Source organism: Microchirus variegatus (assembly GCF_963457635.1).
Source record: "Microchirus variegatus genome assembly, chromosome: 1".
Lineage (NCBI taxonomy): Eukaryota > Metazoa > Chordata > Actinopteri > Pleuronectiformes > Soleidae > Microchirus > Microchirus variegatus.
Window position 1 is genome coordinate 30740204 of NC_139802.1, and position 13691 is coordinate 30753894.

The following is a 13691-nucleotide window of genomic DNA, read 5'->3' on the forward strand; positions in this document are numbered from 1 at the left end:
TTGAGGGAGAGACGAAGGAGGGGGGGCGGCTGGATGAGGGACTGAAACTGATGAACAGTTATGTCAAGTTGATTTTGCACCGTTGGGAAAAGGTAACCTCTCCTTCGGGGAGGAGACGGCGGGGGAGGAGGAGATAAAGGTAACAAAAAAGGGCACAAAAAAAAAGACAAGGTTAGTGGAGTGGAGGGGCGCTGGGGGAGGAGGGCGGGGTTTCTGGCGCACCAGGGTGCACCCCACTCTCTGCCGCTTCACCTCACCTCCCTCTGCTTACCACTCCGCACAAAACACTAACTGTCAGTGCGAGTACTAATTGCAGATGTGCCAGTCTGCCATCATAATAAAATCAGAGGCAGGGCGGACATTAAGCATAGCTGCCTCATTTGTGAGACTGCTGAAAAGGTAGCATAAATGAATATTTCATTACCTTAATTACTAAGGAATACTCCTTTCCTCCAGTCGTGGAATGAGTGTTGCTGTAACTAATTATGAAAAGTAATAACATTAGGGATACTGTGATTGCCAGTTTATAAGGCAGCGTCTGCATGCTGTTGAGGTATAAACCGTGTTGGGAAACATGCGGAGCGGAGCGGAAGGAAGGAAGGAAGGAGGGAAGGAAGCGAGGGCTATGTCCCGCTCAAACACACACACACACACACACATGTGCAAAAGAAGGGTTTGCAGGGATGAATGGAGCGCTGATTATTTACCCAAGGATGCTCATGTGTGTTTGGAATTACCAAGTGGATGTTTTAACAGGTATGAAGAGGCTAAAAGGTTAGGAAACTCACTCGGTTTATATAAGTGACAGCTTTTTAGCCCTTTAATACACCATTTCTGACAAATACAAACACAGTATGAAATGACACACTCGCTACCTGGACCGCAAAGTGCAATTTAATGAATCCTTTTACCACGCAGCCCTGAAGTACCTGCACATCCAAAAAGGCCAGGGCTCCAGTGAAGAGCCGCTAGCTGCGCATTTGCATCGCTTCATCATCCCAGTCTTTGATGTCAGACACATGGCTTGATACCTTTGTCCGTTATTCACCTCTGCAGCTCGTGGGCACATCCCATGCCCGGCTGTAATGTATGACCACTGATAAGGTCGAGAGGGGGGGTTGTGAGAAAAAAGGCAGAGTACAAGGTCTGCTTTGATGGCCATGCTAATTCCAATACCCCTAAGTAGTAAGAATAACAAAGTGGTGGGGAATTTATCTCAGGAATGCCGGAGCAAGACGGCCGGGCGATAAGGAAGTAGCTTCCCTTGGGTGGGGGAGAAGTAATTAGAGTGGGTTGACTGGTTACATGACTGGCTGGTGGGATTGATGGAACTATAGGTGGGAGAGATGGACTGGGGGGCACACAAAAGGCAAAGTTTGAGGCAATAACATACCATATTTGTCAAACTGTCTAGTTTATATTTTGGGCATCTAACCCATTCTGCCAGTTATCCAGAAATATAAGGTACATACTTGACATAACCCTCGAGAACTTTGTAAAGCTCCAACAAAAATCATTAAGAATATAGTAAACATTTGAACCCTGCAAGTGATGTAGAAAGACAACCTCATGGACACGTCATTAAGCTTTGACCTGACTAAAGAGTCTCAGGATAAGTCACAGGGCCAAGTCTGAGTCTGAGCTTAAATCTCTATATCTGATCTAGTCTCAGTCAGGAAATACCCTCTGCAGCCAGGCCTTCACTCCAGCAATCACAGCTTGAAAGTGAGCCAGAACCAGACCCAGCCATAACATGAATCACATCATTTATCTTTAGGCCAAAAAATAAGGCGTCAATAGCAAATTACAGCAAAGAACCACTCTAACCTCAATTTTATCACCTCATCATGACTTTAAAAAAGTAGATAATGATAATAATCACATAGCATCTATCCAATGGCTTTTTCCAAACCCAAACCAAATCCTGGATTGCTACAGTATGTTACCCAAAACCAAAACTACAACCACATGCAAAGAAAGCCCGTCCCTGTCAAACTGTAACCTCCAGTGCTCGCAATGTTTACTACCTCGCCCCAAAAGCCAGAACCAAACTGTAGCCTGAAACCACAGAGAGCTCCTCTTCGCTGCAGCCTCAGCCCATGTTCGCCCTGCGTGTCAGAAAGGCTGAGGACAAGCCTGTCGCTGTGATTATCCCCCCGCTACCTGAGGAGGTGTTTGTTTGACATTCGCGCCTGACAGCGGCGGGACATGAGGCGTCCAGGGGAGGGGGATCCCTCTCCAGTCAGAATCTATTAACACGTGCGCTCACCTGTCAGAGTTTCTAACAGGGCTGACTTTGCTACACATGTCCACTGACTGCTCCACGGATCACATTTAAAGGCTGAGGTGCCGCCGCCACAGCCACCCCACCGCCTCCATGTTTTAGCTGCCCTTGACTCACTCTTGCCAAGGGTTAAATGTATGTTTGAATAGCAAAGAGACCTCAAGTGTAATTTCTGACCATTTCCTCTTTTCCCTGCAACCTCCGCTTAAGAAGGTGCTTGATCAGTGCCCGAGATGAAAGCGTGGAAGTGAGTGAAATTTGTGTAACCGCAAAATGACCTAATTTCGTCCTAATCTTGCTTGGCAATCAGCTGCAATTAAGCTGAGATAATACATCTGAATTTACCTCAACGAGAGACGGAGGTGGGGAGGTGGGGAGGGGGGAGCACAAACGAAAGCAGACGTGTCCTCGTTAACTTAAAAAAAAGAAGGTTGCACTTAGGTGGCACGGAAGCAAGACACCCTCTGAATAATGAACTACAGGGAGAAAGCGAGTCCTGATCAAATAGCATATTATATAAACCGGAGTGAAAGGTAGGATGCTATGTAGAAAATGTGCGAAAAAGGCCGAGATTTCCAGATGTCACCATGCCTTAATCTGATGATCTGTTGTTGATTGTTCCACGTGGCTGTGACCTTGCCAGAAGAGCTCTTCCACCCGACAATCAAACATACATCAAAGAGTATGTATGTGTGTGTCCCTAAATGCATGTGTGTGCACATGTAACAGCGCCAGTCGCATTCAGATCAGCGTTTGCCGACATCAGAGCAAAAAAAAAAAAACGAAGGCTGCTTTCAACACTTGTTTGCACAAAGGTGTCATCTCTGAAGCAGCTCAGCCCCAAAAAAAAGAGAAAGGGGAGAAAATCATTTTAATGGGCAATTTGGATGATTACTTTTTTTTCTCCCTTTCCTCAGAAACGTCATGTACCCTGCTTTACAGCTGACAGCAGTGATAAGTCACACGCGTACACACACACACAAAGCACAGGAGAGCATTCTCACACGAGCTTCAACCAGCTGCGATGTGTTTGTTCCTTTGATTTAATCTGTATTTGTTCCTTTGCTGCGCTATTAACACACAACCCTGTTTGTTAAAAAGCACTTTAAAAATAGATTTGATTTGACAGGTCAGTCTTTTCTCTGATAAAATACTGAGCTACTGGATTTGCTGAAATGCCCAGAGCTGGACAGATAACATGCAACGTAGAAAAAAAAAGAAAAACATAAAACATAAATGTCCATGAATCTAAAATAAAAACAGTAATATTTGAAAAAATAAGATGAAATAAAATCTGCACATTGCAAAAGGCAAATCCGTAATTTTGGCCTGAAGCGAGATTACACACTACATTTCATCTGGTGGAACAGTTGCCATCCCAAATTCCTTTGGTGCATCCAGGCGAAGATGCATTTAAAATGTTGTTCGTGTTTTTTTTTGTTTTTTTTGACCGAGCAGCATTTAATTATAAAATCTAAATGTAAGTTTACACCTGCTCAGCAACCTGCCACGTGTCTCACCCAGGCTCCCTTGCAAATAGGAAAAGTCGACGCGCGGAAAATGTTGAAAATCACAGGCGATGCACGGTGCAACAACTGAATAAGTGCAAACAGCAGGACGAGATGGAACGGATGGTCCAAATAAAGACTTTGCAGTCTCACTTGAGAAAGACTCAAATGAGGCATGATATTTCAAAATGCATTTTCCTCACATACAATGCATAAAACATGCCGGCTTAGGGTAAAGAGTGTACACACGTAAATGAAAAGTCCAAATGCATGCAATTATTTGCCGGACCACTGACGTTTCAATTTCTGCGTTTGCTTTTTGTCAAAATTGCAAGGACTGAAGGTGGAAAAAATACGCAGAAAACAAAGGGATGAGAAAAGGAGAAAACAAGCATGAAATAAAGTCAGGGAAGCAGGAGAAAAACATCTGATTGCAACTTTAGGATACACCAACATGAAGATGAAGGGGGGGGGGGCTGATATGACCTGTCAAAATCCTGAGACAGAGAAAAACGAGTGGATGGAGGGAGGTGTGTCAATGCTCGACAGGCAGAACGCTGCTCCCACAAACACCTTTACGTCTGTCACCTTTGCTCCATCACTCTCCATCTCTGCTTCTTTCACACCGTTCCAGAGTTGTCGGTGTCCGAGTCATCCAGACTTTTGACAACCGCCGTGTCACCGCCACAGCTCTCAGCCTAATTTTAACATGCAGCAGACGCACACACTAACCCTCCTCCATCGCAACTTTTCATATCTAGATACAGCAGGGCCCTCGCTGTAGTTCGAAAGGCAAGAATTAAACCAATTTTCTTGATTTTTAGTCAATTCCTTCCGACGAAGTACAAGTTCAGTAACAGTTCAGCTGCCATGCAGGAAAAAAAAAACTTGTTTACAAGTAAAAGTCTTTTTTAAATCATGCATAAACAAAAGGCAAGGTTAGGGCCAAAAGCATGCAGGGAATGCCACGCCGCTGCCTGTGTCACCACATTGTTTTGGACGATACATCATTATAGCCGTTTAAACATAAAGGGAAGTCACAGGGGCAGAATTGGCTCACTATTGGCTGATTCATGCCTGGTATTAGTCAAGCAACGGATCCCAGCCACTGCTCTCGCTTTCATCGTTCTTGGCAGTGGCAGTTGTACTGTGCGTGTGTTTTTTTTTTTTATATAGAAAGAGAGAGAGAGTGTGTGTGTGTGTGTGTGTGTGTGTGTGTGTGTGTGTGTGTGTGTACGCATCACCACAAATACACTGCAGCTTTGCTTTCCCAAACATCACAAATATCACAGGAATCTCACGTTGACAGAGCGAGCACAAGCAATTCAGCTTAAAGCTTATTATTACAAAGGGGAAACATGGAGGGACAGTCAGTGGACATGCCAAAGGGAACACACGGAAGGCAAAGAGTTCTCATACAAAGAGTTAACAACCCCCCCCCAAAAAACACCACCACCACCACCACCTCCACCCCATTCCTCCAAAGCATGGGTTAATATCATGGCTGCCTGGTAAGGCATTATCCAGAACCTCTCTGAACAAAAGGGCCCTTTTGCAAACAGACTCCTACTTTCACCCAGTGTCCAAAGGTGTTTGCTGAAGTAAATCTGCCTAAATCCTACGCAGCTTGGCCAGGAGGGGGAGGGAGGGAAGGTGTACCAATAATCCTTCTTCTTAACCAAAAAGAAAGAAAAAAAAAAGTTCTGGGTAAGGAACAGAAAGAAAAGGGGAAGAAAGAAAAACTGGAATCCATGTCACATGATGCCATTTAAAGAGCTGTTGCAACCTGTCCCTACCAGCCCCCCCCCCCCTGCATCTTTGCTTATGAGATCTAGTCTGGGAACTGGAACATAAAGATATATCGCTAATCGTCGTGATTAATAGGCAGATTAACTGGCATTGTCCATGTTTATAAAAGTGGACGAGAAACAAAAACTTTCCCTCTCGCTTGGTTTGTAATGACAGTCTGCAAATATTACTTTTGACCACACCTAATCTCATTCCTTAAAAAAACCCTTTACCACATTTTTTTTTTAACTTTTAAAGCTTAAGTAGAAAGACTTTTGCTCCTGACCCTTGTTGCCTTCTTTACACACAATCCAATCAGTCGCAGTCAGGATTTTTTCTCTTCTTCTTCTTCTTCTTCTTCTTAAGTGTGACTGGCCATGAATAGTGTGGGCATGCCATCTCGTAACACTATCTGTCTGTCAGGAGGGGCCCGGGTCCCTGCTAGAGTAGGGAGGCTATAAAAGGCTTGTAACCAGGGGACGACCAACAAACAACCACAAACACCCTAGTTATTTCTCTCCACCATCCACCCACCCCTTTCTGACTCTCCCTATTTTTTTTTCCCTTCCTCTTCTTCTTTTTTTTCCCTCCTCTCTTGCTCTCATTTTTTTCGCCCCCCTTTTCATCTCAGGCCCTTTTCTGATGCTGAATGCAAATGTGTAGCCCTGCTGCTGGCGGCGAAAGGGGCTGAATTGTGATTAAGAGGGAGAAGAAGAAGAAGAGGAGCTCCTTTCTTTGTTCTCCCCCCGGGGGATGTTTACCAGGAGAGACACGGCGGATCAGATATGAAAGGCATTCAGGTCAGCATTGATGTGAGCGAAAGTGAAATCGTACCTAAGGCATTCCAAAGACCCGCGGTGTCAGGGGTCCGGGCTCGCGGTGCCTCTGCAAGTGTGTGTTCTCTGGCCGCCAGGCGAAAAATATCTTCACACAAGCCGGGCGGTCGAAGAAGGAAGTATTTTGAAAAAAAAAAAAAAAAAAAAGGAATAATAAAAAAAAAAGGAGAAAATGTGTCAAAAATGTTTCTTGGCTATTTTTTGGGGAAGAGGAGGAGGGATGGATAAAAAAAGTTTTCTGCCCAGTGTCCAAGATGGAGTCAAGACGATCATTAGTTTTCGTGTGTGTGTGCGTGTGTGTGTGCACAGCCACAAGCCATGCTACAGTATTTGCTTTTATCTGCCTTATCAAAGCATGAAAAAAACTGTGCTTCGCTGTTGCGTATGTGTGTGTGTGTGGAAATGCTGTTGCTCAGCTACATTCCTGGTTTAATTCCTTGTGGAAAGCACATATTAGAGGAATTGTTGAATAACATATCAGCTTGAAAGCCGAAGATATCACACTGCGATGACTGTATCTCTGACTCCCCGCGACACACACACACACACACACACAATAAAATAAAATAAAATCATGTGAGCGACAATAACTGCAAATATTCCTGGACCTTTGACAAACTGATCCCTTTCAAAACTGACACTGTTACCCAGAGGGAACATTCTTCCCCTCCTATATACCGACGCTACGCTTGAAATCACAATGGTCTCGTAAGGGAAGTCCATTCATTTTTATGTGCTTGGCTATATACACTTGACTCACACACTTTGAGCAGATGGATATATTTAGCTTGTGACGACTGCAGCCGAGGGAGAGGGAGTTTAAAAAAAAAAAAAAAAAAATCAAGTGATGCAAAAAGCTACCGTACGCGCCGGAAAATAATAAGGCCTCACGCAGCATGCCAAAGTGCAATGTGTAGTTGTGACAGGACAAATATGCCTCCTTATTAGCCTGCATTGAGGGAAACCTGCTAGCTGTTTTACAAGGGGTAATTGGAATGTGTCTATTTTGATTCAACCACAAGGCCGACGTTTTAAAAATACTCTAGTCGGAATCATCTCCTGCTATCTGTAAGACTGTGCGCCACGACACTCGTGGAGTACAACATGCCCCCCCCCCCATCCTGCTGCAGAGTGATTCCTGCTGGTACCTGTAATATCTCACAGTAATTATTTGACTTGCTTAAACAAAATAATCCCTAATTTTCTCCCCCTGCAAAAACACTTCTCTCTGCTTCTTCCTACACACACACAAAAAAGGAAAAATCCATCAGGAGCTTAAGGTGGTCGCTTTGGCTGCTCCACACAATTGCCAACCCGTATGGGAATGACAGCAGTGAATGGCGCGGTGGACAACCCCCTGCCACTATTGACGGTATAAACATGTAAATGAAACACATTACCAGTGACAATCAATTGTCTGAGAGTGCGCTGCGAAACCTGCCCCCCTTTCTTTTTCCCCTTTCACCTCCCCTTGTTCTGAAAAAAAAAAAAACTGCCCCTACCTTAGGGAAAATGTGGGTAAGGAAGGAGGAGGGAGGGAGGTCGGTGCATGGGACATGGGAGGAAAGAGGCGGAGGGTGAGAGAAGAAGGCAGAAAAGAAGAAGAAGAAAGGGAGCACCTTGTCTTACCCCTCTCTCTATTCTCTACTGTGGGAGCTGCGAACACAACTTTAAAAAGGCACAGGAATAATAGAGATGGACAAATTGTTTAGACTGGCAGAAATCTGGCATTGTCTACGTCTAAAAGCAAGGCTACCCCCCTCCTTCCTCCGTCCGCCTGCACGTACACACACTTTTCCCCTATTTTTCTAATCTGTGATAGCTTTAAAAACTACATTCAGATTATTATATCAAACTCGTTGCAGCCAGAGAGACGGTGAGCGAGAGGGAGCTCGGCCTCGTCTTTCTGCTTCTTCCTCTGCTAACCCGGATTATGTAATCAGTGTATTCCTGAAGACATGTCCTGACATTGAAATGTCATGCAGCAGAGAAAATCAAAAAAAAATACAGAATCAAAACATTTACCAGAAAGGCCAAAAAAAAAAAAACATCCATCTGCATTTCCTCTTTAATCCTCTGGTCAGACGAAAGCAAAAGAGTCAGCGTAACACACAAATATAAACACGACTAACAACGCTGAATCTTTCTTTTTTTTCTCTGTCTAAAACGGCATGTTTTTGATACTCGCACCGGTTGAGTAATAAGAAAATAAGGACAGGTGTGCGAGTGCTTTTCTGTTGGGCGCTCACAGCTGGATGTGACAAGCAACACCTGGCAAGGGCCAAACTCTCAAACACTTCACGCTGCTGAGATCAAGTTTCACACCAGGAGAGGAGGGTTTTTTTTCTCTTTTTTTCCCCTGTTTCTTTCGCCGTGTGACAATGAGGAACAGGACGATTAAAACAAAAACTAATGTTTCAAGGCCATTTCACTTTCAGGGATGGTCGTGAGACAAAAGGCTTTCACGGATGAGGAGGGGAGAAGTCATGTACTGTGGTTAAATACCACATGACAGACCGGTCAGTGAGTGAGTAAAGCTACAGTAGCACCTCCAGCCCTCAAGGCCAACAGTCATCTGGATGACACTGTCATTGGTTGGGACAACTTAGTGAGCAAATGCCTCATTAACACTAATTGGCACAAATGCCCCCTTTTAAAGAGCAGAAAAACACAATCCAAGTCATTCTGTCTGTGAGGACGGATTCAATTCAAGAAAATATCTCGCAGATCAAATTTTAAAAGCTCCGGTGTTCATAAAAACGTAGAAAACATGAGCTTTTTTTCCCTTTTTTTTATACAAATAATGACAGGTGGCAAGGAGATTATAATTTGCACCAAAACATGCTCGCATACACACTGACAACACTGAAATCAATTCGGTGAAATTAGCAGTAATTGTACTTATTTCAAACGTGTGTATATTCATCTGATTTGATAGTTAAAGGAGGAAACAGCGAGTCTGGATGCATCCGCTGTCCATCTGGTAAAATAAAAAAAAGAAAGACAAATTCCTCTCTGTGTGTGTGTGTTAATGTGCGCTACATTTTTTCGTGCATTCAAGGCGTTTTCCTTTTTTGTGTGTGTGTGTGTGTTAGTGACTGCTGGAGGAATCAGTCTGTCCTAGCGGCTGTCACACGCTTCGCCCTGCCCTACCATCTCTCCACAGAGCCAGGCAGGAAAAGGACAGAGAGACAGGCAGAGAGACAGTGAGAGAGGGAGAGGGAGAGGAGAGTGGCCAAGCCTCAATAAGCCTCTGCATTCCCAGGGGGTAGCATTGGGGGGTGAGCAGGGGAGGGCGGGAGGTGAGGTTATGAGGGGGTGTCATCAGGCAGAGGTATGAGAGAAAAAAAAAAAAAAAAAAAAAAAAGGATTCATATTTCACATTTAAAACTAGATCACTATTAAATCTATTTTCTTCAAAATGTAGCTTACATTCTCCTGGATGAAGGAGTGACTACATTTTTATTGGATATATAAATATTCTTTACACGTCCTGCCAAAGCTCACCGTCTCTCTCTCTCTCTCAGGTTTAAGGGTGTGAAAATTATATTTGCTTTGCTAATATTATTTTATCAAATGCTTACAATAGCCAATAAGGCTGCTTTTCTCCCTCTCACTCCTCCTTTTACAAAACAGGTGGGCAATGCAGTTTAACAGGCTGTCATGTCTCTAAATGTGTCTTATTATTCTGTTTTTTTCCTTTTAAGTGTGTATGGAAAACTGCAAATGTACAGTATATTTATATCGGAAATCTCCTGCTCTAGTGTTGTGCTCTTGTGCTATTTAGTGTGGAACAAAATGCTTGTCTGCTATTGATTGTAGGAAATCAATAAATGAAATCTGATCTAGATAAATAACCTGTGGGGGCAGAGATTAAAAAAAAAAAAGGAGAGGGAAATATTAATAAAAAAAAATCACATGCAGCCTCTGTGTTTTACACACGCTGCTGCTTCATTTTGTCAGTGTGAATGTGAAGTGCGTTTGGAGCCTTTATGGAATAATCAGGAATAACGGGGCCAGGAAATGTCACTGCAGATTTGCCTCTTGTGGGAAAAGTGTGCAGTCAAATGGAGAAAGAAAAGCACCACATCTCCACCTCCAGCTCTACAACCCAAATCCAATTAATGTCCAGCATTTATCGGACATGTCATCCTATTTATATAGAATTACTCCACCACAATAATAATTTTAAAAAATTTAAAAAAAATAGTCAGAGAGGTAAACAAGTTAAACAAACAACTTGCCACCTCCTGTGAATTATTTCACAACTCCCTTTGTCACTGAAAACAGACAAATTACTTCAAATGTGCTTTATAGAAGACAGATAAAGACAAACACGTCGTGGTTAACGCACGCCAGCGCGTGGGGTGAAGCAAATCACACTTAAGTCATAAGATTGGACTTTTACAGCGAGACTGATGCAGCCACCCATGCTCTGAGTGACCGCTTCACAGTCCAGTCCCCCATGACGGATTTTGTCCCGGCGACAAACCAGCCGGCACCGCTACACTCCAACTTTCCAACATGCTCAAGTTTCCAACTAACCACCTCGCAGCCTTTTCACACTAATCCCCTGAAAACACACTTTTGAAAACCGCTATTTTTTTCTATGTAGATTCCACAGGCTCGAGTGGGGCTGCAACAAAACACGGGTGTGTTTACGCACAGTTTGTGCTCTGAATAACGGTCCCTTTCTCCCTGCGTAAAGAGGGGAAGGCAGATATGCGCACCAGCCGCGGACCTCCACACGAGCCGAACCGCAGTGGAAACCTTCAAAACAGGCTCACATCCAAACAAATATCCCCCTCCCGATTGCTTGCTTTGTCTCCCCCGTGATTTTCTTACCGTTTTTCCGTCTCGGGTTGGCTTGTTTTCGCCTCTTACACCTGGGGCCATCCGCCATGATCTCTTGCTTCATTGATAAGTGAGTGTGGGATCAGATGGCAGCTCGCATGGACTCGATTCCTTGATTTCAGCCTTGATATCTGACGGGAAAAACACAGAGCAGCGGCAGCGACAATGAGGACATGAGCGTGAAGATCCACTTGCGCCGGACGCGGACAAGAAACTGCAACTTGGATGAAGGAGCAGATTGCAAAAAAAGAAAAAAGCGCCGTGGGTGAAAGTATGGGAAGGAGCGGCGATGGGGCTCTGTGCCTATCTAATTTTGATTTTCAGCTGATCGGCTGTCACCTTAGTGGCATTAACATGAACAGCACAGCAAACAGCAGCAGCAGGACGCAGGGAATTATCTTTCCTCTTATTATAAGTGAAAGCACAATTCATGTCAGGAACTGCAGCGAAAACCTGACACTCGAGTTATTTCATTGAGAAAAGTTTCACAAACTCCTTTTTGTGTTTTTTTTGCCACTTTTAAGAAAATAAATATTTTCACATTTTATTTAATTCTATTTAAAAAAAAAAAAGCTGAATCTGATCAAGTTTTACGCTTTCAGTGTTGGCTGTTTTTTTGCGCAGGCGGCGAAAAAAAACATTTTTTCTTCTAATTTTAGGGTCAAATCCAGAGTTTAAGGAAAAGAAACTGCAGCCTGGAATAAGCCTCAACTGTGTGGTCTGATTAAAACTCATAGAACTTCAATAAACACTTGGGTGCGCCTTGAGAAAATTGCTCTTCTAGGTTTAATAAACTAAATCCAAACAGTCTTGTCAACAGTTAATAAATAGCAGATGGGGAGTAATTGTTCAAATGTGCCAGCTGACTCCGCACCATAAGAAGAAAGAAAGACAAAATCTTTAAAGGCACAAATGGCGCATACACAAAAGAGATAAGACTGACATCGCTCGTGTGGGATGTTGGACTCGCCAGTTAATTTATCAGCGAAAATACCGTTATTAGTGTGAGTGAATATTGACGACTTGTTTTGTTTGTCGTCGGGCGTTTGGCACAATGATATAAACACTGATATGCAGTAACACAGTCCGGAGAGACTTAGACGGAAAACGGAATCCATATATCGCCTTATTTCCTACAAAGCACAGCGGTGGTGCGCGGTGCCAAACGCCAAGCGCAAGGCACATTTCTCCGGCTGTCAGGAACCTGCAGGTCGCCTCTACATCACGGAGGTGGAAAAAAGGAAAAAAAAACAACAACAACAAATGTGTGGAAAAGAAGCGCACCTCTCTTCCACCTGCGCAGGTAAGACAAAGTTGAACTCTACTCTGACGCGGACGCATCGTGGAAGTTTATGATCCATCAAAAAAACAACAAAAAAAGAGGCTGTAAATTAAAAAAGTAGAGCAGATACATACCTGGTTGTAGGAGAGTAAAGATGTGGAGTTGTGAGGAGGGATGATACCGGAGCCGTCGGTGAGCGGATCCTTTTCCACCGGTGATAATAAAGCCTTAGAAATAAAGCCTTAGAAATAGTTGGGAGGAGGGAGGGACCGCTATTCCTGCTAGGGCAGGTTTACAACTGATGTCTTACACCCACTCCAGGAAACAAACCTGGGTAGGGACTGACGTGTTACGCCTCTTCTAATGACATTTTTTTTCTTTCCACCTCCTTTTCTTTGCCATGGAACACAGAGGAGAAGCCCCCTGAAACGCACGCCACCTATCTTCACGGGAGGGGATAATTGAGGAGAGCCAAACGTGAGCATCTTCTGGGTTGAACGTTTTTTTTTTTTTTCCCTCTCTCCTCCTTCCTCGCTCCCCCCCTCTTCTTCCTCCTCTTTTCCTTTCCCCTCACTCTCCTTTCTCTTTCTCCATCTCTGCTCTTTTTGAGTGAAACCAACTATGTCGGGCTTCGACGCGGAGCAAAGAACAGGCGACAGTGTTTTTTTTTTCTTTCTTCGTGTGGATATGTGTGTGGAAGAGTGTGTGTGCATGTGTGTGTGTGTGTGTGTGTGTGTGTGTGTTGTAGAAAAGGGGGAGAAACTTGGAGCGCGTCCACGCTGTCCGCAATCACGTAAGGATTTTTTGTGTTTTTTCTTTTTATTTCAATTCAGTTTAATTAGCAGAAATGTAGTTGATGTGTGAGGATGCGAGAGTTGGACAGAGGAGGGGAAAAAACAAGTCCTGCAGATTTCTTGTTATTGTAATTGACTGCGACTGTAAAAGGAATGAGGATGTTCGGATTACATGCACGCTGCAAAAATGTCCCTCAGGACTGTCACTTAGTGTCAAACATTTGCCTTTTTTTATTGTAAAAATCCGAGCCAAGTGTAGTGACATTTGTTAAATGTTTCCATTAATGCGTCATAATACACCTAATTTCAGGATTTAAATGTGCTTTCATTTGTTTATTATTATTA

General features: G+C 43.7%; 1 protein-coding gene across 2 annotated transcripts in view; it reads right to left on the minus strand.

Moving 5' to 3' along the window:
• The window catches only part of zeb2b (zinc finger E-box binding homeobox 2b), an 81270-nt gene extending 68444 nt beyond the window's left edge, over window positions 1-12826 (minus strand). For both annotated transcript variants that reach the window (XM_083893328.1, XM_083893327.1), the window contains exons 1-2: window positions 12687-12826; window positions 11262-11401 (exon numbers count right to left, since the gene is read on the minus strand). In XM_083893328.1, coding sequence (XP_083749454.1) covers window positions 11262-11334 — 73 coding nt within the window. In that variant the 5' untranslated portion in view covers window positions 11335-11401; window positions 12687-12826. The remainder of the gene's footprint in view (window positions 1-11261; window positions 11402-12686) is intronic.
• Window positions 12827-13691: the final 865 nt, after the last annotated feature.